The sequence below is a fragment of the Podarcis raffonei genome, chromosome 5, assembly GCF_027172205.1.
Source record: "Podarcis raffonei isolate rPodRaf1 chromosome 5, rPodRaf1.pri, whole genome shotgun sequence".
Lineage (NCBI taxonomy): Eukaryota > Metazoa > Chordata > Lepidosauria > Squamata > Lacertidae > Podarcis > Podarcis raffonei.
The window spans coordinates 61,040,281-61,064,954 of NC_070606.1; the positions used below are offsets into that span (position 1 = coordinate 61,040,281).

The 24,674-nt window shown below is 40.9% G+C and overlaps 2 protein-coding genes across 2 annotated transcripts in view; one reads left to right on the top strand and one right to left on the bottom strand.

Moving 5' to 3' along the window:
* ARHGEF4 (Rho guanine nucleotide exchange factor 4) overlaps positions 1 to 4,808 on the top strand; it is a 160,132-nt gene extending 155,324 nt beyond the window's left edge. Inside the window, exon 15 of the mRNA XM_053389587.1 lies at positions 517 to 4,808. Coding sequence (XP_053245562.1) covers positions 517 to 674 — 158 coding nt within the window. The 3' untranslated portion in view covers positions 675 to 4,808. The remainder of the gene's footprint in view (positions 1 to 516) is intronic.
* On the bottom strand, positions 4,529 to 23,907 carry FAM168B (family with sequence similarity 168 member B). The gene is made up of 7 exons (XM_053389595.1): positions 23,615 to 23,907; positions 18,382 to 18,462; positions 15,374 to 15,457; positions 13,030 to 13,172; positions 11,443 to 11,620; positions 10,238 to 10,362; positions 4,529 to 9,256 (listed from the first exon to the last, which is right to left on the bottom strand). The coding sequence occupies exons 2-6, from the start codon at positions 18,449 to 18,451 to the stop codon at positions 10,250 to 10,252; spliced, it is 588 nt and encodes a 195-aa protein (XP_053245570.1). The 5' UTR covers positions 18,452 to 18,462; positions 23,615 to 23,907; the 3' UTR covers positions 4,529 to 9,256; positions 10,238 to 10,249.
* Positions 23,908 to 24,674: the final 767 nt, after the last annotated feature.

The following is a 24,674-nucleotide window of genomic DNA, read 5'->3' on the forward strand; positions in this document are numbered from 1 at the left end:
GGAAGCTAGTTTTATTCAGTTGGAAGCATCTACCCAAAAGCAAAGTACCTACTTCAGAGGTAGAATTGTCCTCAGAACAGAAGGGGAAGGCAGGATCACCCCTCAAAAAAGACCCCCCCACTTGCTGCAATTCCATAATAATCAGGCCTTCCAGGTTTGCTATTTAAAGAAACCTGCATGTTAAATGCAAAATTTAATGTGATGCCTAGCCACATTTCAAGATAAAAATATTACTAGTGGCTCATATGTTGAGAAATGGTAGTTGTGCTGCAGATGGCTTGAGCACAAGGACCCTTTTATCAGCTTTTTCTCCTCCCCCACAAAGTGTCATGAGATCAGGTAGAAGATGGACATAAGAGATAAGAAGGTCCTATTGGATGCTTCTGCTAAAAGGCAGCGTTGAGTTATTTTGAAGAATTATTCTATTAAATTTAGATCATGCTGGGCATCACAAGCAAGAATGCGTTGAATCTGCGTCAATGTAACCTTTTATCCTCTTGCTCATGTTGTTAACAGTGGTCACCCGGACATATTACGATTTCTTGATGCGCCAGAAGCACCCCACATTGCCGACAAACCTCCCTCAGCAGCAAGTTTTCATGCTGGCGGAGCCCAAGCGCAAGCCTTCGAATTTCTGGCAGAACATCAGCAGGCTGGCACCATTTCGAAAATGAGGGGAAGCAGCCTGATCTTGTGCCTGAATACCTTCTGAGAAAGCACTTTATGCATCAGTCCTGCAAAACAAAGCACTAGCTCCCCCTCCTGGCTTTCAGAGGGATAGCATCTTCCCTTTACTCCCTTGTTTCTTTTGCCAGACTGAATGAGCTCAAAAGTGTTACAACATGGACCATTTTTGTTGTTGTGTGTACGTATGCGTGTGTCTGTGAAAGTGAGCTGAGCCTGCCCATCTCTTTTGAATACCCAGGAAGAGAAAGCAAGAGGCTTGAGTTAGAACATAGTTGGAACCTTTCCTGTTTTCTTTCCTTAAAAAAACACAAAAACCACCCTTATTTTGTTGTTTTCCTTTTGGACCATTCCTTCCCTTGGGACCATGATTTGCTTGCAGTTTCAACAAGGCTGCCAGACAAAATAGGGGCAAGGGGATGAGCAGTCCCAGTGCCAGCTTTGCATTTGCTCCAAAAAGCTGTTCGAGTGTTGTTGCTGCTGTTACACAGTTTTCTCCTGGGACGACGGACTCCTTTCCCATCACCATCCTCACCCATTTTCACAGAAATCCTGAAGAATCCGAGCATGGCCAGGGAGCCACCTTCGACCTTCTTTTGCTGAAAGCAGACCTACTGACCACAAACCAGAACCTGACTGGCCAACCTGAAGCATGACTAACAGCCGAGACCTAGTTGAGTTAATGTACCTTGTGGGGGAGGGGGAAATGTGCCTAAATTAACTTTAAATTACTTTTATTCTCTACCAACACTTTGCCATAGTTCTTGGCCAATGAATTTTTTTTTCTGTCAGTGTTTTTAAATGTTTATTTATGGTAAAAGTGCAGATAACTGTATTTTGTAAGAGTTTGTAATCTGTCTTGTCAGATGTTAACTTGATGCCTGTTTTGTCTTTTTTTCCCCACTAAAGACAAAGGCCAACATTTGTAAGCCTATATTCCTAAAAAAAAATGAGACGTGTCTGAAGGTGAATTTCAGATGTACCAGTACCACTTACAAGCAAATCAGTATTATCCTTGGGAACTGTGCCACCCACGCAATAGTCTGCAGAGGCGGTGCGGGGATAGGAAGCCTGGGCCACAGAGTTCCAGAATTTATACAGAAGGGTGTATATATAGACACACTGACACTTGAAAATGGTGGGCAAAAATACCCATGTAATCCTTGACTAGAAAAAGAGAAAGATTTGCCTTACTATAGCAAGATAGCTAGAAGCCATAACTGACTGAATCCCATCCTTTAGGGATTTCCTGGTACTGTGAACTTAAAAAGAAAACCATGTACTCTGGTATGAGACTACTGTGAGGGGGTGAGCACTCAGAAGTCTGCCACAGAGATGCAGTGTCCAACTACGGCTACCCAGCCGATAGTTACGCAAATCCAGAAGCATGTACAAATTCATTCTTGCACTATATCTTTCCCCTCGTGGGAGGGGCTACATTTAATTTCATAAAGAAACTTGTAAAAGTGATTTCCACTCCGTGTGTGTCTGTTATAGAATTCTTGGTCCAACAGTCTCGTCCTTTTGCCTGGTTATTCTTAAGTGAGGAGCGAGCTGCCTAGCAGGCTGGGCTCTATTGCCTTTGTTTCTCTCCAGGTCCAGCCATGTCGACAGCAAGGATGTGGAATCCATGGTCCTCAAGCTCTTGCTGAATTTTTCAACTCCCATCGTCCTTGATAGGCCACGCTGGCTGTAGTTTATAAGAGAGGACTACCACATCCACACCATACACGTAAAGCACTCTCACACTATTGTAAGTCATGCCCCCCCCAGTGCAAATCCTGGGAACTATTGTTTAAGGCTGATGAGAACTGTAGCTCTGTGAGGCATCTCCTAACACTCGGCACCCTTAACAAACTACAGATCCCAGGATTTTGCACAGTAATCCTTGACTTTTAAAATGATGCGAGAACACTTTACATGTATGGTGTGGCTGTAGCCCAAGGAATCCAGCAACAGCTAGAGGACCTCAGTTTCCCCACCTGGTCTAAAAGCTGATTCACATTACTTAAGGATTGTAAAAGATGCATGTGAGACTGCAGCGTCACGTGATGACTTGTATGTGGACATAATTTAACTTTTTACATAATTTCAAACATACCAAGCTGGACCCCAAGATTTCAGAGCTTTTGCTGATGCAACGGGGCTTTCACATCTCCTTGCTGTTGCATCCCTTAAAGCAGGCCCTGTGAATTGAATGGGATGCAGCAGGGCAGGGGAACTAAGCTAGGCTAACTCATTGCCTTCTGCTCACACAAGCAACCATTAAGACTAAACCCTTTATTTTTCAGTTTACATAACTGGCTGGAAGTCTTCAACTGATGAGAAATGATACGCATGCATCCCTGTTTGAAGCTTTCTTTAGTGCAATTACACTTTGATAGCTCCAGCACTCTGGGCTGTAGCATGGGATTTGGAGAGGCTAGATGCCAGTCCAGATATAGCCATCATGTACAAGATGACTCCTAATTTGTTAGTACTTTTCATCTCTTGAACTATTTAATGTTGCGGTGAGGTAGCGTGATTTCCAAGCCATTCATTCCACATGAGTGAGGCTAGATTAACAAAAGCCACCAGGTTTTACAATGAGACTCAAAAATGGTGTGCCGCAACATGATCAAGAGCTAAGAACGCTTCTGTCAGATGTGTAGACCTGAAAATACCAATCGTATTAACGACACAGTTCAACCTAGCCAGCTACTAAGCACAGAAGTATTTGAAGAAAAGTGTAGTAGTCGTCAGAGAGAGGAAGTCCAATAGCAAAAGAGAAAGACCAGCCTCAAAGTAATGCCTTTGCTCAACCAATGCGAACTATGGCCAGTGCTGCAAATGAAAGCACTTTTTATTTGTTGAGTAAACATATCTCAGGAATTATCAGTCCCATGGGATAAATCGTATACTGTAGTATACAGCAGTACAGATCAGGTACTGAAACAAGGAGCAAGGGATTAGTACTGAACCAAGCCAGAACACCCCACAACTGGGTGGCAAGGACATCCTGCTGCTTTTAACAATGGTAGATGGGTGTGAAGTTAGTAGCCTGCAGAGCCCAGAAAAGGAATGCAAGAACATAGCTTCCATTGTTCCAGGGATGTGGAACATGAAGCCCCCAAGAGTTGATTCAAGTCTATAAAGGATGGATAAAATGGATTAAAAGTCTAAAGAAAACAGGTAAAACTTGTGGAGTTACTAAGAATTTAATACCAAGAATTAAACATGCCTCTGCATCCATGTGAAATAGCTTTATGTGGATCTGCCACCACCCACTACTGGAATACTGGTCCAGACAAGTGCCCTCCATCCAAAAAAACCCGCCTCACACTTAGCTTAGTGCCTGACATACTTCAGAGTCCTCCTCATATCCTATATAAACAGACAAGATTGCCATATTGCTGTTTTCAGAAGCTTCATAGAATAAGCAGAATTCTCATTTTTGGGTTTGTATATATACAGTATAGGAAATCTAACTTCCATAGAAGAATGTCAGCACAGGGAAAGCTTCTTATGATAATTATCTGTGAAAGCATGCAGTAATATAGGATCTTTGATACCACCAGCAAAAGGGGAAAGTGAGCTATACAACCAACTGAAGGACTGATGCCAATTTAACACTTTTTCCATTTGAGTAAAGAAAGCAGCTGTTTTGATATGCTGTGGTTGATTTGAAGCAGCAAGCTAAGCATACAAAGTTACATTACAGAGCAAGGGCAGGGAACCTGGGGCTCTCTGAATGTGCAGATGCTCCATCATCTCCAGCTAGCATAGGCAACTGGAAGGTAAGATGGGAACTTTGAGACCTGTAGTTGTTCCAAGAAAAAAAAAACAAGACTAAAGGACCACGATAAGCAACACAGCCAATCTTTATTGAAAACTGAAGTATTAATACATAACAATTCCTGTTACATAAACGTGCTTTTAAGAATTTAACTCTGAGCTCATCTACTCATTGGATTGCATAAAAATAAAAATGAATTTTACACAGTTGGCTCAGAATGAAATTGCCACTCCTATGTGTTGATGCAATAGTTCAATGCAGATATGATGCTTTAAACTGGTTCTGGAAGACAACATTGACCTAAACTTGGAAAAAGTACCAATACAACTGCTTTAAGACAGTCTTCTTTTTTAAAAAAAAGTTATAAAAAAAGGAAACCTGTGTCTATTTCATAACAAACACTATTACTGGGGCCTCTTGCACCTCTGTTGCATGCACTCCCCCTTTTCACCCCACAAGGGCAGCCAATAATAGCACTACAATAAAATCCCACTAACAAATCCATTCTACTAAAAACAAGTCTGTACAGCAGCAAGCTAAATGAAACTTCCCCGGTTTGCTTGCTAAGTGCTCAAAAGTCACATCAGATTGGAAAAAACCACACAGATCATGTCAGGTAATAAGAGGTCAAACTATTTAGAATATTTTGATACACTAAGTTGGCTCCTGACACTGTGATACTCAAAATGTATTCCAAGTCACATTAGAAAGGGTCAGATGCCCCCCTGCCTTCACTATCCTGAAAAGGCAGTTCAAGAATCTTGATGGTTTGAGATATTAATGCAAAGACATGCTTATGTAGCTTTTCTCCCTTCCATTTCTATTGAAGACCTACAGCCTGACTAAAGAGATCCTTCACAGATGACTCAAGACACACATGCAGCTTCCTTGCCTGCACAACCTTCCTCCTCCACTTCAGAATGAAGGGGGTTTTACAGGCTGAGAAAGTATCTATACAGCACCACTCAAGTTAGTAAGCAAGGGGCTTGGAAAAAGCTCCATGTGCAGACACCCATGGAGAAAACCCCCACAACCGAACTCTGGATTTGGGGCTTAGTATTTTACATGCACAGACAGAAATGGCATTTGTACTATTTGATGTTATTCTAGCAGAGTTACCCGATAGAAAATGCTATGGTGAGCCTTCACAACTATCAAGAAGTTAGTTAAAACCTCTATATGGATGCTGACTTCTTTCAGAAGCAGCCGCTAAATACCGTGTATTTACCTAACAGTGCCAACTCACCATTTTCATATAAGCAATTTAGATATTCTGCTTTGTGTAGAACAGTGTCATCCAATTTCCCTGCATTTTAATAAAACAAATTAAGCTAGCTTTACAATACTGTGCTCAACCAAGAGGAACACTGCTCATTTGATACACATAGGAGAAAGATTTGCCTAATCAATTCAAAATTCTATTCAGAAATTAAGATCTGTGAAGATCAGCTGACATGGAATATCCCTATGCAAATACCGTTCCATAAAATTTAACCAGATTACAAGTGTTGCATTCTAAGTGGCTTTTCATTTACAGGAATTCAGCTGAAGTGAATCCCACCAAACAATATTTCCATTATAGCATCACGCTACCATTCATGGTTACTTTATGAGCTTGTCAGAGTACTTGAATTTCTGTAGCCTTCAACAATATTTTAGTTACACATTTATAATCAGGATTAATAATTGAGGTTTAGTTTCCTGTCAGTAGGTTAGTGCTAAACACCACTGACTAAATCTACCAATTCTTAGGCAAATGATGTTTCCATAGAATGTGACTATTTTGCTATTTTGCTCTTCTTTAAAAAAGAGACACTTAGAACGCTGTGTTATCTACCTTGGGAACGTCTCCTAAATGATACTTTGAACATTATTCAAAAACATAACTTTTGAAGTTTAAAAGCCCAGATCCTTTTGTTTTCTGTTATTGCTGTAATTTTTGATTACATTTAAGGCTGCGTTCATTTGAAAAAGCAGCTTGATTTGAGCCTTGTCTACACTGCATTAGCTCCCTTTATAACTTTCTGGGAAGCTCCAATGCAGCCACGTACTAAAAATTTGAGGTTTTACCCCACCCACCCATGCGCACCCCCCGCCCAGGATTTCTAAAACAGGGAATGGAACAAACAGCAGAAGAAAGAATTCCACCTCCTGCTGCCTATAACCCACTTGAAGTACAAACTTTCAGTTTCATATTCATGCTTTTTATTATTTGCAACAATATACCAAGCTATATACACCCCCCTCATCACTGTGCTTTTGGTTACTTCCCTATTGACTGTAATGGAGGCATGGAACTACCTCCCAAAAAATGCCCTCTCCCTCCCTCCCACCCACAGATTAGAATTTCTGGAAGGTGCAGTATCTTTTGCAAAAAGTACTATTCCCCCCCCCCTTGCAGATGAATCCCAAAACACAACTTAGAAAAAAGTGCTCAAGTGAGATCACCTAGAAAGCTGTTACTACTACTGTGTCCAAAAAAGCAAGAGGAAGCATTTGGAAATCTGAAGCTTGAGGAGAATAAATTATAACTTGTCCTTACCATTCACAAAGTGCTGCATTAGCTGAAGAGAGTTCAGAGCATTTAAGAGACTGAAGGCAGCAGTGCTTCCATTTGTTTTCAACATGTCCCCAACAAAGCCGTATTTTCAATGCTCATATCTGTGGCAAGAAATATTTTTTTCTAAACTTGCTAAAATGGACATTTGCCCACACTGGATGATCACTAGGTCTGTGGAGCACTTTGAAAATAAGAATTACAGATCAATTTCACAAATGGTATAGCTAAGCAGACTCGTCCAAAGCAGTACAGACTCCAAATGGTAGGGGTAGGATTTTGCTGTTGTTGTTCTCTGCATATGGGACTTTCTAAACTGCAACAAGTGCTCAAGATTAAAATTTAAATATCTTAATTTTTTGTTGTGCTAAAGGCATTTGGATCAAGGGGGCCATCTACAATGTGCTCCTTGGAAAATTAACTTTATAAAACCTTACGCTAAAACAAAAACATGAAGAGTGTCTATTATAAAATAAAGTTATCAAGGCCCTCACCTCTACAAGGATACGAGATGTGGAACCCTCCTGCCCCAGGAAAATATAGGACGGCAGCATTAAAATCAGCATGCATACTACACAGAAGTAGCTGCCAAATGCGATTTAAAAACTGATCATCCCAAAATAAAGTACAGGGATACTCAATCTCACAATTAAAAAAAGAGAAGCTTTTTGAGTAGTCTACCAACACTATAACCTAACATACAAATACCAACTTGTAACGGAACATTTTATAACCACTTACAGCACAATTTGTTGTACGCTGGAAATACTGGGAAAATAATGTCCTGTTATTGTTTACCTAAATGGTGCCAATTTAAAGAAAGCCCTTGATTGCATTTAGCACTGAAACTAACCTAAAAATAAAATCTCATAATAATTTTGGTACACAAGTGGGTTCCAAGACTAGCCCTATCTCCCCACGGAATTGACTTAGGAACTTTTATAAAAACTTAAAAGTCATAGGCAAGGAATTCAGGAGTCACTCGCTGCAATGAAACACTGCATCTGCTTTCTTAATTTACTGTCTTCTAAATGCAATTTAGGAAGCAATAAGGATAGGAGATTATGCCAAAATACTAATTAATGTCTTTGTACTTGATCACTTTCTAATTCAGTACTCATTTTTGGAACTCTTCCATCATGACAACTCCTACCACACTTTGTTCATAATCTATGCTGCGAGGAAACCAAGCCAAGTAAAATATTTTCAAATGGCTTGTTTGCCTTTACCATATCTAACATGTAGTTGAATTCCTTCCTATTTACATTAGTACATTTTACAAAAGCAAACTGGTTGAAATTGAAATTTTTTTAGCTGACCAGGACTGGTAAGAAAAATTATCTTGGGGTGGGGTGGGGATTGGAACCAAAGGAAATCTGATTCTACCAGAAGTGCGGAAATTTCTTTTTGGACATATCATTTAAAACTGTGATTTGATTTCTTTAAAGGAGGCAAGCCATTATGTAGATAGATTTTCCACCTAATATTCTAATGAAGTATACCTTGATGATTTATAGACAAGCTGCTTTTGCCACTGATAACCACACTTCCTGCAAAATTTCATTCTTGTCCTTAAGAATGTTTATGCAACACTGAATCTAACCCCCTCCCACTGGAAGAAAAAAGGAAATGGAAAAAAAGGTATGCTTGGTAAACTGATTCTCTGCAAACTATGAACTAATTTTCCAGTCACTGAACTAGGAAAGGAAAATATCACTTAACAGTGCCCCCTTGAACTGGTGCCTTCATCAACTGAAAGTTGCTAATGTATATTATGTTTTTCTATGAAAAAAATCACTGTCACAATTCTACCTCTTAAGACCCTGCATACATTACAACAGTGCATTAGTGATACAAATTGTAAAATACTTTTCGGCTCCTTTGGATTTTGCATATGACATTTTTTTTTGCATCAGTCACAGCAGGTAGATTGAGCAAGCTTTGTGTGTTCTTAGACATGCATTCAACTAGATATGATCAATAAATTTATACTCCCTTTAATCATTATAATGAGCTAAAAATTGCAAGACAGTCCACAAAACAGGATTTGCTTTAAGACTAACTGCTGGAGTTCCAAGATGTAAGATATGCAGCACTGGGAAATCTTCAGTGATGTGGAATTAGTGTTTAGCAAAGGATTGCAAGCATTCAGAAGAAACAAGTCCTGGTTGGAGGCATGAGGGCTTCAGCACCAACTTTTAAACCTCAGTTACTTGATTGCATATCTCCCATCTTCAAACCTACATTCAAAGAAGGGTAAGAAGGCAACTAAGTAAATGTCTGACCTCATGTAACAAGATCCATGCAATGTCAAATATAGAAACAATTCAAATGTGGCACATAATAGTTACTTCTGCACTCAGACTCGCCTTGTTCCATATACTCACCAAGAACTGGCAGATTCATAGCTTGTGCTCAACAGCAAGATAGCCCTATTCTTCTGTCTGCCTCCTCAATCTAACCTAGCAGATTTCACTTTCAGAGCTCATCTATCCAACCTGTACTAGAAAGCCTAGAAACCCCATGACTCAAGACAGTCAGATTCTGCAAATGGATCAGAACATTCTAGCAGAGTAATCAGATCCTCAGTCAAAGAGATATATGTAATATGTTAAAGCAAAAATCAACAGTAAATGCCCCGTTTCATGCAATTAACAGCTGCTCAAAGCTTGTTTTAGCTTCTTTTAACTCCTGACTATCTTAGTCAGGAAAATTGAATGAGGGAGACCCTTTCATCAGGGAACTCCATGTGCTGCTGGATCATATTAAGAGGCAGTGCAGATGTTAGCCAAAGCTAACTCTCATCAGTACTCTCCACTGAAGCCCACACAGTTCCGAATCCAAATGCCAAATTCAAAAATTTATCTGCCAAGTATTCATCCAAGGAGCCCAAAGCACAAAAGCGACATAGGTGGGTCTTTAACCAGGTAAATAAATCTTGCTTCATTTTATTTTTAAATTTCTTTTGTACAGAGTGAAAAACTATACATGGATATAAGACACTCTTCAGAAAGCCAAAACGCTGTGGTTGTAAAACATTCTTTCCCAGAAAGAAGCAATGTTTAAAAACATATAACCATGCCTGACATTTACAGGTGACACATACCAAAGCACCTACTATCAAAAAAGCACCTCAGAAAAAGTTATAACTTATCCTGTGACTTGTGCTAGATCTCTAGCAAAGACATTGCTATGATTGTTACAACCATACCAGTACTTACACTGTGTGGTAATCACCACTGTGGGGGCACGTAGCTATAGGTTGGTGTTCCTGGGGCCCGATAGGTGGGCATTGTAACTGGGTGTGGGGCTACAGGAGTTGGGGAATGCGTTGTCAACAAGGTACCTGAGGAGCAAAGAATATTTTCATAATAATGTTGCTTTAATTTAGAAGTCAACATATCGATAAAAACTTACATAGGATTTAAAAGGAACATCGTTTTGCAAGCTTGTGGCCATGTGTCCCTTTTGCTCACCCCCCCCCCCAATTTTGTAGCAAGAAAAGGAGAGAAAGTTACACACCGAGAGGCAGGTATATCATCCTAGTTTGGGGCCGAGACAGCGTGTCTCATGATGCTACTTCGTGTGTTACATGGAAGAGGAAAGGTTTTTAGGAGTTAAGACTCTCCCACTCCCTGCCCCAAGTACATCTACATCCTCTGAGCAGTTCTTCAGCTTGCAGTATTTCCCCACTGTATAAAAATGCTTCATATAAAATTTATCAGTAGAATTGGGTGACATGGTTCACAAGTCAAACTAAGCCAAATCATGGCTCTGAAGGAACACGTGACTGTGTGAGATTTGAGAGAGGGGATCAAAGTCACTTTGTGCCTCCCCATTGCTCTGCTGGCTGTGACCATGGTTTGGTTTAGCATGTTGTCTAAACCTGGGATCGTGGCTTAGCTCTCCTGGACAGACCTTAAGCTGTGTAAACCATAGGGCAAACAGCTTGTGGTTAGTCTGTGGAAAGCTAAACCATGACCCCTGGTTCACAGAACACACTAAATCAAGCCATGACTCAGGGCAGTGCAGCAGCAGAATACCAAGGAAGAGTAAAGTGGCCACAATCTTTGCCCCTGGAACCCCCACACTAAACAATGTGTGAACCAGGCCAAAGTCTCAAGTTAAAATCCAACCACCACTCAAGTGTATGGGCAGCAGATTTCAGACAAATCAGAGTAGTTAATGCACATTAACTTGTGAAACTCAAGTGCTACAGGATGATCTGACTTCTAGTTCTAAATGGCACTTTTTTGAAGTATTGTTATCAGTCATGGTAGCCAAGAAAGTTCAGATATACAATATCCACTTATCACAAGTTGCACGAGAATTTACATGCATTATCAAACTGGCCACACTGATTGCTATTAAGTGAGACTAAATACTGACCCTGGCCCAGAATGTAGTATAACAAAAATCTATTTACCTGCTGACATTGCCATTGTGGTCCCAGCCACCATTCCCATAGTGACACCATTTCCTCTGGGGGGCGGAATTGGTGCTGGGTACATAGTTGCTGGCATTCCATTGGGTTGCACAACTGTAGTGTGATGAATTACGTGGGGTGGTGCTGCATATAAAGGCTGTGTGTAATAAGTGCCTTGCTGTTGGGAAAAAATAGTTGGTTTAGTAAAATCCTTGCCACCACAGCATGCATCCTAAAAGGGCACACAAAACTATTTCAGGAAAAATACCATTAAGTACAGACCACAGATATAATTTGGAGTGGTGGGGTGTGTGAGAGAGATCAAAGGCAGAAAATTACATCTCTTTCCTCCTCTGACATTACAACTCAGGTGGGAGTTGAACCCCTGAAAAAACAAACAAACCCACAACGCTTGCCTTTTTAATCTCTAATTGAACTGTCACTATTCTCACACCTGAAGTCTCACATTTTGTTTCCAAAAAGCAAGATCGCCTTTGTACTGAGATCCTGTAATTTTATCAGCTTAAATCTTTGGGATAGTTTAATAAAGCAGGGTTATCTTTCTTTTTTGCTTCACCCTGCATGCCACAACGCAGTAATTCAGAATCCAGACGTTTATGTCTATTGTTTGTATTTGCAACTATTTCTCTTAAGAGAAAACATCTGGTCAAGTACAGCACCCGCAATTGGGGACTTGCATAAAGCTAAAAGATTCCTTGCACACAGAAATCTAGACACCCAGGGGAAGGATTATATATAGCTTTTTACATCTGTGTTTTTATATCCATGGAGTCTTAATGTGTGCAATGTTCCTACTTGCCATCTGAGTGGCAAAGCTCAGTTGCAGGTTTACACCTCAGTTATTTGTAGGCAGAGATTTTGAGGAAAGGTGAAAATTGAATCTAGAGGAGAGGGTGGAAGGCACAGAAAAAACCTTTTCAGCTGAATCTGAAGAAGTGTGCATGCACACGAAAGCTCATACCAAGAACTAACTTAGTTGGTCTTTAAGGTGCTACTGGAAGGGGGAAAAAATTTTTGTTTTAGCTGAAGCAAGTAATTTTATCCATCTTGATACTTATTTTTAGGCCCCATTTTAAAAAGAGCTCATTTAGTATTTATATAAATGCAAATCTTTCTTCCATGGTACTCGAGACAACATACATATGGTTCTCAAGCAGTCTCTCACTCAGGCACCGGTCAGACCCTGGTCTCCTTAGGTGCAGCAAGCTTACTGTTTCATGTGCCTTCTTTCAGATCATTCAACTGAACCTTTTTTAAAGAATTGATTTATAAAATTTCCATGCTGATACTGGGATATGTGGCCTACATTACTGTGCCCTTGCTACACAGCAGCCATATTTACCAAAACAATAACATCACCACATATTTCCAAGAATGATAATGCTCAGAAAAATCAGATATTCCCACAAGTGCAGTAACCTAACAGAGTAATGTAAAGCAAGAGCAACCGAAGTCAAAACTTTCTGCACAACACACTGATTCTACAGAAAATACTAACAGAGTAGAGAAGGATAGCATTCTGGGCTGTTACAGAATTAATGCAAACAGTAAATCTATATTTTTTACTTGTGCATATGGATTCTGCTGTGGATAGGCACTTCGAACCGGATACACTGCAGTCTGATAGGGGTTGGGTGATGAAGAATAGGGAGGCACTGCACCACTGGTAGGTGAACAAGAGACTTTATATGGTGTGCCTGGTGTATAACCTACAAACAGAAAAAACCAAATTTAAATTTTTTTTGCTGAGCGTTAATCAGATTTATTTAACACACCTGGGCACAAATGTGAGCCTTCCATTAAGCCGTTTGAATGCACATACATGCTTTCATAATTTCTAACAATCAAGCAGATTAATAAACCAGAAGAATTAGTAACATCCATTAAATTTTCTAGTGAAATAGAATCTGCTACCACACACAATTCAATAATCAAAAACAACAACAACAGAATATCAAAGAGTAGTACAGGTATTAAGGTTGGTCAATATAGTACTTGGGTTTTAGGTAAAGCACAACAGTTAGGTAAAGTTAGGTAAAGCACAACAGAAATGTTGTACTTTATTTACCAGATTAAAAATAATAATACGAGGCAGCAAGTATTTATAACTTTGGAATACTCTGCCAATAGATTCAGCAGGCCCTCTTCTGTTTCAGCTTTTAAATAGGTGCTGAAAACTTTTCTGTTCTGTCAGGCTTATGAGGGCAATTAAGAATACGTCTTTCCACAATAGTTAGCCAATTTTGGATTTAATTTTTTGTATGGTTTTATGTATAGTTATAAACCACTCTTATTTATTTATTTTACAAATAGAAGTATATATACTTATAACCAAATAAATAAAACAAAACAAGTCTACTCACTTTGCAAAACTGATTGTGGTTGAAGTTAGATTACAGAATCCATTTTGGAGTGTTTTTATACAGATTTCTGATACCCATGATGCATAGCACTATTTTAATATAGCTGCCATTCACCTAGCTAGAAGCATCGTGATATTTCCACTAAGTTCTGCACTTCAGGGGTGGCCGGGGGGATGGGGAGATATAGGGAAAACAAACAACACTCATCTTGTAATAATCTCTTACAGTAACTTTCTTTAGATCTTGGAATACAAATACACACAGAGCGAAAAACAATAATCCTGGATCCAGAACAGATCTGAACCTGGTTGCTAAAACCCCCAGGGGGTGGGGGCAAGGGGTTCAAGAGGATGGTGCCTAATTCTAAAATTGGGTAGGATGTGGAGCTGGATGGACAAGGCACAATGATTAAAAAATGGAGGGATGCCCCGCACAGTGAGGGGACCTTGGTTCAAACAACCCTTGACCACCTTTTGCTCCAACAATCAAGAAAAATAATGGCTATGCAGTGCACCTTCCTTCTCCACCCCACCCTCAGCAACAACAATCAGGAATACTGTGCACTGGCAAACAGTCCATTACCCAATAGGTTGTAGCAGTATCCCCACATGCAGGGAATACCAAGGAAAGAATACACAGTGTCACCAGGAAGCCCCCGTTGTGCAAACCCCAGTAAACTCTGTGATGCACGCAGAAGGGAACATGGAGTACATGTTGGCGAATACCCAACACTCCTCTCCATCTTACTGCCAAAAACTTATGACTCATTTATCTTCACAGGATAAGAGCAAAAGACAAAAAGCAGAACAAACAAAATGCAGATAGTGTTCCATTGCAACTCCCTACATTGGATGATAAGGTTTAGTCTTAACTTCCTCAATATGTGAAATAACCATTTGCAAGCGCCAAGGAGACTACCCATGTGAGAGTGGGAACTAGGCTGAAGAACATCAACTGGAAGAGTATACAGGAGGCAGAACCCTCTCTTGCACGTTCACCCTCTAATGAGCAGCTAGTCACAGAACCCTACTGCGGGCAATACCCAATATTTACCATCCCCATGTCTCTCAACAGGGCACCAAGTTGCCTTCGACATACAGAGGGAAGAAATCATAGAATCATAGAATTGAAGGGACCCCAAGGGCCATCTAGTCCAACCCCCTGCAATGCAGGAAACTCAACTAAAGCATCCATGACAGATGGCCATTTAACATCATATTCCAACCCGTACTGTCATGCCTCCCAGAATCAAGGCCTATAATGGGAAACAGGAGTGGTGGAATTATCTGTGAGAGTTAATTAGGACATCAGTTCCTTTCCAGAGTACATGACAGACAAATGCCATGGATGCAACAGTACCTAGCATGGAGCTGGGGAAAGATGAACCTGCTACCTCTGTCTGTCACACTCCTTTCTCAAACATAGCAACAACAAAAAGTTTGGCTACTCAGTTTCTTTGTTTCAGAAATCCTCTGCAGATGCCAAAAAATATCACTATTCCCACCCAATGCTTTATATGGTTGACTTCGACATGTCTGCATACATACCTGTTTGGAATGTAGGATTTGCTGCAGGGTACATATTTGGAGAATAGGCAGGAGCAGCAGCTGCATAGCCCATTGGGAATCCAGCTAAGAGAAAACAGTTGAAAATTACTTTTAGAAATACCTCCAATGATCTACTTGTATTGTTTTCCAAGCTTACAACTAATTAAAATAAGGTGAACATGACTTCTTTCAATTGTATCTCAGTGATGTAATCAAGCCCATGATTAATATTGTGAGGCTTCAGGCTATAAACCAGGGGCATCCAATGTCGTGCCCTCCAGATGCTGTTAGGCTCTAAACCCCTCCAACCCTAGCCAGCTGTAAGGCTACAGGACATGTCTAATCATGGCCATCTAACCCCTATGCTTCCAGGCCAACTGCACAAAGATAAAAAACTGCTTCAGTCAGCCAAAAAGAGGTTGAAATTATACAGTGCAATGTAGCCACTTTTCTGAGGAGATCTTCATAGGATAGGCATGAACAATAAACCAAATGTATTATATAGTACAGGGGTCAGCAACCTTTTTCAGCCATGGGCTAGTCCACCATCCCTCAAACCATGTGGTGGTACGGACTATATATTTTTATTTTTTTGGGGGGGGGGGGGAAATGAACAAATTCCTGTGCCCCACAAATAACCCAGATATGCATTTTAAATAAAAGCACACATTCTACTCATGTAAAAACACCAGGCAGCCCCCACAAATAACCCAGAAATGCATTTTAAATAAAAGTACACATTCTACTCATGTAAAAACATGCTGGTTCCCGGACTGTCCACAGGCCGTATTTAGAAGGCGATTGGGCCACATCCGGCCCCCGGGCCTTAGGTTGCCTACCCCTGATATGGTACATTGCCACATATGAAATGGCTATGGATCTATTTCATTGTGTTTGTTGCCCATGCATCAGGAAGTTGTGGTCATGTGTGGATGCCAGCCAGATGCATAAGGCTTCAGAATGGCAGGTGTCTATCCTTAATCTATACTATGCAAAGCCACCCCAACTCTCTAGAATTATTTTTTTAAAAAATAACCTCTGCACAGTTATACGCTACTACTTGTGCATTCTGCTAATTCCAAAGTCCAATTAAGTGTATTTTAGATGCTGGAGGATGAGGACTGTAAAGCACTCCCATCCACATAATACACAGTAAATAGTAAATGCTAGGACCTTCAATATTACTACCACCCAGTATAGCACTTTTCCTATGTATTCAGAGAACTGTTTTTAAGATTACAAAGCAGCAATGATACTAGGGACTCTTGTGGTTTGTACGAGCCTATGCGTGTAAGCGAGAAATTCAGCAACAGGTCCTTAAACCCTGCTGCTGTGTGGAGGAGTCTTTTGCTTTATGACTCATTTTTGTGGACAAACCTTTAACTGATGTATGCTCTCTGTTTTGTAGTTTCATATTTAATATGAGTCACTTCAGGAATTCTTTGTGGAAAGCAACACACAGGTAAATAAAAAAATTAAAAAGCTCTAAATAATATTAAAGTCACCCCTAATATTCTCACTCTCAACTACTTTTTAAAATAGGGAGATATTTTAATGAGTTATAACATAATAATTTATAATAGCATTCAAATGTATATTTTCAATGGTATGGACAGCCTGAAATGAGACAACAGCAACAGCAGACTATTTTGGCTAACTAAGCACTTCTGCATGGAGAAACAAAGGGTGAAAAGCACAATGCTTTAAAGACACGCACTGGCAGAAAACGATGTTAGGGACATACAGGAAGCTACTGGGCCAGACCAGTGGCCCAACTATCTCAGTAATGTCAAAACTGACCTAGCAGCAATTCTGCAGGGTTTCAGGCAGGGAATCTTTCCCAGCTCTACCAGGATCAATCCTAGGACCATATGAATAGAAAGCAAATGCTCTGCCACTGAGCTATGGCCCTTCCTGTGTTCTCTTATCTGCAGTTAGTTACAGGACAAAGGTTAAGCCTGCATCCAAAGCATTTTTCTATTTGTATGTATTCTTTTCAAAATAAATAGCAAGTTCAAAACTGGCCGGGTTCAGACATCATGAAAAACCAAATTGTGGCCTTAGCCTGAATGCTAATCCCCACAACAACCCTGTGAGGTGGGTTAAGAGGCTGTGACTGGCCCAAGGTCATCCAGTGAGCTTCATGACTGAGTGGGGATTTGAACCCTGATCTCTTAGGTCCTAGCCCAAGATTCTAACCACTGCACCACACTGGCTTCCTAGAGTACTTCTGCTATGGAACAGCTATATAAATTAAGTAGGTAAATAAAAATTGCAAAAGCAAAATGTCACTTGGAGAAAGATCTGAAGTATTTCCCTTGGAGCTTAAACTTGTTTTATTCTGGATCGCTTTATGTGATGTTTCAATGTGTTGTAAACCGCTTTGAGATTTTTTTCTTTAAAATATGAATGGTATAGAAGTGAAATGAATTATAATAATAATCAAACTGCATGAAACAGTAAGATGTTTATATGCTGCCATATAAGAAAGGTTAGTTTAAGCTAAAACAGTTAGAAACCAGCAATTTAAACTAATGTTCAAATCACCTGCAGCTTTCAGAAATGCAGAGGTAGGAAAAAGTGTCTCCCCCAACCCAAACACTATACATAGTCCTTCCCATTCCTTGTGGCCTCAAAAGGGCAGAAACTATCAGCACAGCTCTCTGCCTAGACACAGATTTACACTGCAGGCATTGTACATTCCCTTGACCTTCTGGATTCTGGTAGATGGTACAGTCTAAGAGCAATCCTCTGTTTGTGGCTGCCCTTACAGCCAAATAAAATGCCTCTGTGGTTCTGACATGACATGACAACACTCAGTCCACTTTTCTCTCTGGAGCTATTTGTGCAGTCCACAGGCTATATGTGAAGTTTGTCACTCAGGTACTTACTTGGGAGTAACTGCTACTACTCTACACCAATGCATCCTGAAGTTAGGTTTACTACAATGTCCAGTTTGATTAATAGACAGCACCCAGGTAATACATTTAAGAGATTCAGTTACATACCTGGATAACCAATTCCTTTGGCATTTGCATAGGGAACCCCAGATGATCCAGGACTATAAACAGGATTCATGATTTCGGAAACTATAGGGGGGAAAGCATTTGTATAGAAAAAGAATAGGGAGTCTTAGTCATCAACGTTCAACTAAAATGTTTATTACAATATTATCAACTACATTTTCGTTATTCTGGCATGTGCTTGCCACAAAGTCCCTCTTAATAAGTCCTTTATTTTAATTGTGCAACTAAGATTTTGTTAACATATATGGCTATATGTTGTACCTTTCATGATATCTGGGCATCTATTACATGAGATGCAATAAAACTGTCAACAGTTGTTACTGCTATCTAGAAAAAGAACCATTTCTCAAGAGTGGTCTTTAATTTATAACAGGTAGACAAAATGGCACACCTCAAATGGTGTAATCCCAAACACATTTATTCACTCAGTATCACAAAAGGTTAATGACACTTGCTCTCCTTTTAAGTATGCTTGGGATTGCAGTCTAAAGCACTGTAGATGAGCACAATTGACGAAGATGAGACAAGTAGTTTCTGACACTACGTTTTGAAGTGCGGTTCATAGTCTGGCTTTACTTTTGAAAACAAGATGTCCCATATAAAGATGGTGTCTGTCAAGAGCAAAAAGAAGCCCCACTGTGACCTACGGAGCTTACTCATTACAGCATGCTTAGGATTCCATCCTTAAGTCACCAAAGACTTGTCTTGCCATCGTGTGAAGTACATAATGCAGCTATCTGGGAGAAATTGAGCAGTTTTCAGCCTGATGGCTGATTGGCTGGGAAACTGTCTGGGAACTCAATGTACAGTATGTCGCCTGCAGTTCCATGATGGAAAAAAATGTGGACTATAAATGTACTAGACAAATAAGCAAAACATACTACTAGTTTGGCTTCTTGGTGTTCGGTCAATAAGTAGAGCACAACAAATATAAGGTGAGACACCGGTGGCATCACCTACCACGATGTGTGAGTGAATTCAAGCATAGTTTAAGTCAGGGTTCAGTATTATGAGAACAAGCCTCTGGCCTGAGTGCTTTCCCACTCCTCTTGCATGGGGACAAGGTGACCACAAGCCTCTACTTCCATTTTAGATTAACTGCAGTTTGGTGCCCCATGAGAAACAAACTATGATTAATCTCAATGACAGTTGAAACAGCGCAAGTGGAAAGGTTTTCTCATCCATCCATGTAACTGAAATCAATACACACTACAGCATATAAGATCAAGGTTACACATTTCATTTTGGAAATGAAGCTATGTCCCCCAGACTACTTATGGGTTCATAAACTTCATGAACTATGGCTTAAAGTTAATGATGGGTTGTCAATATATGCATGACAACAGCAAGCTATGATAGGGCGTTTGTACTTTTAAAATTTGTGTAAAGAAGAAATTGAGGCAGCTGCCGTTTCTTTCACCCCTTCGTGACAAACTATCATTGCCAAAATTCCACTTCTTTAAAAGTCAGTATCCCTGTTCTCAGTCACATATGGTAACTAGAGAGAGAAAAGCCCAATTTTCGTGTATGCTTAAAGAACCACGTTATGGCCTGTGTTGCAAGCAATTATTGAAAGCCGATTCTAGGTTTGAAATGATTGGAGGTTACTGTTGTAGAACACTGATCACAATACTCAAGGGTGCAAATATGAGGGATGTGTAAGCACCTTAACCGTGTCTTTATTTTCAACTCAAGACCTTTCAGAACTGAATCACTGGAGTGCTTTTCACACTTTTCAGAGTACTTAAAGAGCAATGTAGCTCTTCTGGATTGCAGACATCTTATGTTATTAGTCTACTGATATCAACAGAACCTACTTTCCTTCAGTGCACTTAAGACTGGGGCATAAGGGAAACAGCATTAAAAATAATAATTTTACATTGCAAAATGCTGGTAAAGTTGTGTCTGGCCCTAGGATTTTTTGAAAGACCAGAATGTACACCATTTGAATCATAATCAAAAATATTCATTTAAACTAACCTAGTGACAATAATAGTTTACAGAACAGAATTCCAAAGAAGCATTGTACCTCCATAATTCTGAAGAAAATTATAGAAAAGTGGGTCAATGATGATTCTTCCACAGCTTGAGGCCTTAAATGCAAGATTATTCTTATAATGTTCATTTCTGTATCAGCAAGAAATCAATCTTAAGTGTGCAGCACTAATGCTCTGGAACTCTCTGCTTATTAACATCAGGCAGGCACCTTCACTGTACTGACACCTGATAAAAACTTATTTGTTTAGGAAAGTGTACTCAATTTGTTTTTTTTAAAAATGTATACTAGCTGATGTTATTTTTAAATAAACATTTTGGTTATTCTACTTTATGCAAACTGCTTAAAGATGTTTATCTTTTGATTAAGTGGTCTATAAATTATGTTTAATACATAGATTAGAAAACAAGGAAACTGACCTCTAGTGTATAAATACCACTTCTGCCAATAATCCTCCCACAACATTTTGATGAAATTAGTAGTGAAACTGGGTAGGATAAACTGAGCTAAGATGAAGCTGTTTGATGAACAGAAAGCATACGTATATGGGTAAAAAAAAATCTAGACACTTTTTGGCCTGAAGGGTGAACTGCATGTATCCCACAGATAACAGTGTTTGAGAAGTTCTGCTGTTTTATGAGCTTCAAACTTTTATAACATTTACAATTATAGGCTTCTCTAAAAAGATTGTATCTGAGAAGACAGAAAGTCTAGTCAAATTAGTAGGGTGCTACTATCAACATCTTACATTTTTATGATTATGTTTAAATCCTCCTCATGTCTTTGCAAAAAATAAGCAACCTAAAGAATAAAATGTATGTGTTTAGGTGTTAGAAGAACATATGTCGTTAAAAGTTATGTGGGTACCCTGAAAACCCAAGACAAGACTAGAGTGGCAGTAGGTCTTGAAAGATGGGGAAAATTATAGGGAAGAAACATTAGTTAAAAGAATTTCAAAACTTTACTTTCAGTACACAATGACATTCACAATGCAGTGTACAAAGTTTCTCAGTGGAAACATAACATATGAAACCATCATATTAAAGCCACATTACATTATCTCTTTAAAATAAACAATACCAATTAATTTAAAATACAGAATGAAATAAAAATGGCCAAGTTTTCTCTTTAGAAGTTTCAATAATCAGGCCACAAGTATTTTCTGAGCAAGGTAATTCCACAAATATGTGGCCACCATCAAGAATCTGGTCCTTGGTATTAATCATTACTTCTTTTATTGACAAGATAGAGAGCAGGGCCTCAGAAGATGGTCTTAAAGCCCAAGTTGGCTGACAACTGCAGGTGGGTTCTGGTTCCAAATCAGATAACCTGGTTCCTAATCAGGCCAAAATCAAGAAAATCAGGTTGACTGCTCCGCTGACCACAAAACTAAAAACAGTAATATTCTGCTGCCTAGAAGTTGGAACTGAATGCAAATGGCCAGAGAATTGACAAAAAGGAAAACTGTAGCAGAAACAGCTGGAAAGGGTATAGTCATAGTGAAAAACAACTAACAGAAACAAATGAGTTACTGCTCAGGGTTATGACAATGACATGCTAAGTTGTAATATAAGGCATTTCGTTTATTCAAGCATGATATAGATAGCACAAATATAGAAAAAGAAAAGCTCAAATGCCAGATGTGAGGACACTTTAATTGTCTGCCTGTTAGCTTGTATTCAAAAAACAAAGCAAACTCCAATCTATCCCTTTCAGAGTAAGGTTAAAATCAAGGCAGCACACATGGCAGCAATGTTTCTCCATTACTATATGGTTTAAATCCTAGAGATTAGATTAAGATGAACAGACAAGAGCCAAATATTGTTATTAAGGAAACTCTCAAACCACACTTGATAATAATTAAAACAGACAACACAAACATATTCTTTGGCTTATAATGTCATTAAAAAGTATTTTAAACAAGTGATACCAGTCTACTGCAAATCAGTCTAAAAGGCCTTCAAGTGTTCTATTTTTATTATAGAGATAACTATAGAGCAAGTTGGATTAAAAAAATTAAGGAAAGCATCATGAGGGTATCATTATGTATAGTCTGTATTTGATTTTTGGACTTAGAGCCATTTCAAGGATGATCTGCCTTATCTGTGCACATATGCAACCTGAATTGGTATACCCAAATATGGAAACTAAGGTCCAACAGATATTTAAAGGATCCAGTTTAAGGAACATGGCTGCTAAGACAAGACTTGGACCTGCTTTAAACAAGTTAGCCAGTGACATATTGCAAGGACACTTGAACCTCTTTGGCAAACTGCTCCGAAACATACTCAGAATGTGCATATACAACATATGCCTAAAATGAAGTGATGGGCAGCCCAATCCTGCATGTTTATTTGGAAGCATTAAGTGGCACCGTAGGGTGATAAGAAAATAGCCGTGCAATCTGGTCCACATGTCTATGTTAAAAAGCCATCAACTGCTTTCAGTGGAAGCTACCTCCATGTCAGCGTGCACAGACAGGCCTGCTGCCATTAAACACGCGAGACCCACGAAGCCCACCCACGTTATTCAAGACTGAGCCTTGAAAGCCACAGCCGATAGGTATAACGGGCGCGATCGTCTCTCTCAGAGACCGCCTCCAATAAGCGCAAACCGGTTTAAATCCTAAAACGCCGTTTTCTTTGTCACCGCGGAGCGTCGGGGAAAAGTAAGCGGCCCAAGGAATTCCAGGGCAATTGGGCAGATCCTTTTCTGTGCAAGAGACGCAGCCGCCCCCGCTTCTAAAGCTAGGCCGAGAAAAGCCTTTAAAGTGACCTCTCCCCCCTCCCCCAGCACAAAATAGAAGGAGAAAGACTGGGGAGAGTTAAGGCGCCCGCAAAGCATCGCCTTTCAGCAGCACGGCTAGGTGCAAAAAGGGAAAGGAGAAGGGGGGGGGAATATGCGAAGAAACGAAAGCGGCTGATCGCCCCCGGAAAACGCGAGGAGCAGAGCTGCTGCAGGTCGCCCGCGGGCGCGAGTCTGCGGCCCCGGCCTTGCCTCGGCCAAGCATCCCTCGCCCGGGGCCTTGCAAGGGACTGACTGCGGCGCCGCCGGGGAGTGACTAGGCCAGCCGAGGGGAGGGAGCCCGCCGGGCAGCTGTTCTGGCCGCGGCCCCGAAAGCCTGCAGAGGCCGGGAGCTGCAGGTACAAGGACGGCCGACCACCTCGGCCTCCCCTCAGGGCAGGGGCTGCGGGGGGGGGCGCCCGCTCCTTCGCTTACCAGACTGCGGCGCTTCGTCGCGGCGGCGGCCCCGGCCCGGCTGTCGCTCTCTCGCTCTCGGGGCCTGAGGCGGGAGGGTGCCAAGCCTGGGCGGGGTGTGTATGTGTGTTAGTGCCGCCTGGAGCTGCCGCTACCACAACTACGAGCCCTTCCTGGCTGCGCCTTCCCGTCTCTCTCTCGCTCTCTCTCTCTCTCTTCCAGAGAACTGCGCAGCAACCTAGCGGCCCAAAACGTCACATCCGCCCGTCGGCTGGGTGCAGAGGATGGACGGCGGTGGCGGCGACGAGAGCCGCGCGCGCCTGAAGCCCCCCAAAGCGAGCAGAAAGCCGCTGTCACGTGCGGGGGGAGAAAGGCTCCTTCGCTGCCGCGGCTCCCTCTCACGTGGTCGCAGGAGCCGTCGCGCCTTGCTGTTCTACCCCCTCCCGCCCCCTCAAACTGCAAAAGAAGCAAAGGAGTCGACGGCTGTTTTGTTTTTTTAATTGCTATTTGTTTAGGTGGCCTCAGGGCTGGTCACGTGTAGGAGGCTGGAGGCGCGCGCGCGCGCACGCTTTCTCAGGGTCATTTGCACCTGTAAGGCACATGCTCAATATTGTCTTGGACCATCAGAGCGGGAGTGGGGAAGAGAGGAAGCTGCTTATCCCGAGGCAGGCTGATGGCCTATGTAGCTCGGTGTTGTCTGCACTGACTGGCAGCGTTTGTCCGCCCTTCCTCGACATGCTCGGGAATTGAGCTTGGGCAGTTCCCCTTGCAGAACTCGAAAGCTTGCGTGCAATTCTGTGTTATTTTGGTTGGCCTAATAAATGTATAAGGCGTACAAGACAGAGGACAGGGGGAAATTTCCGGGGTTACAATCACTTCAGGAGCCTGTCCTGCTCCTCCCTTCCACTACCTGTTTCTCTCATGGAGGCTGTGCAGTTGGAGAAAGAAACAATGGTGGTTCACAATCAAAATAAAACGCTGCAATGCAGTCAGTTAAAACTTAAACTACACAATCCATTAAACACAGTCTGCATTCTTTTGCACTGCATATTTTGAGACCAGGGAGTTTTTTAAAATGTTG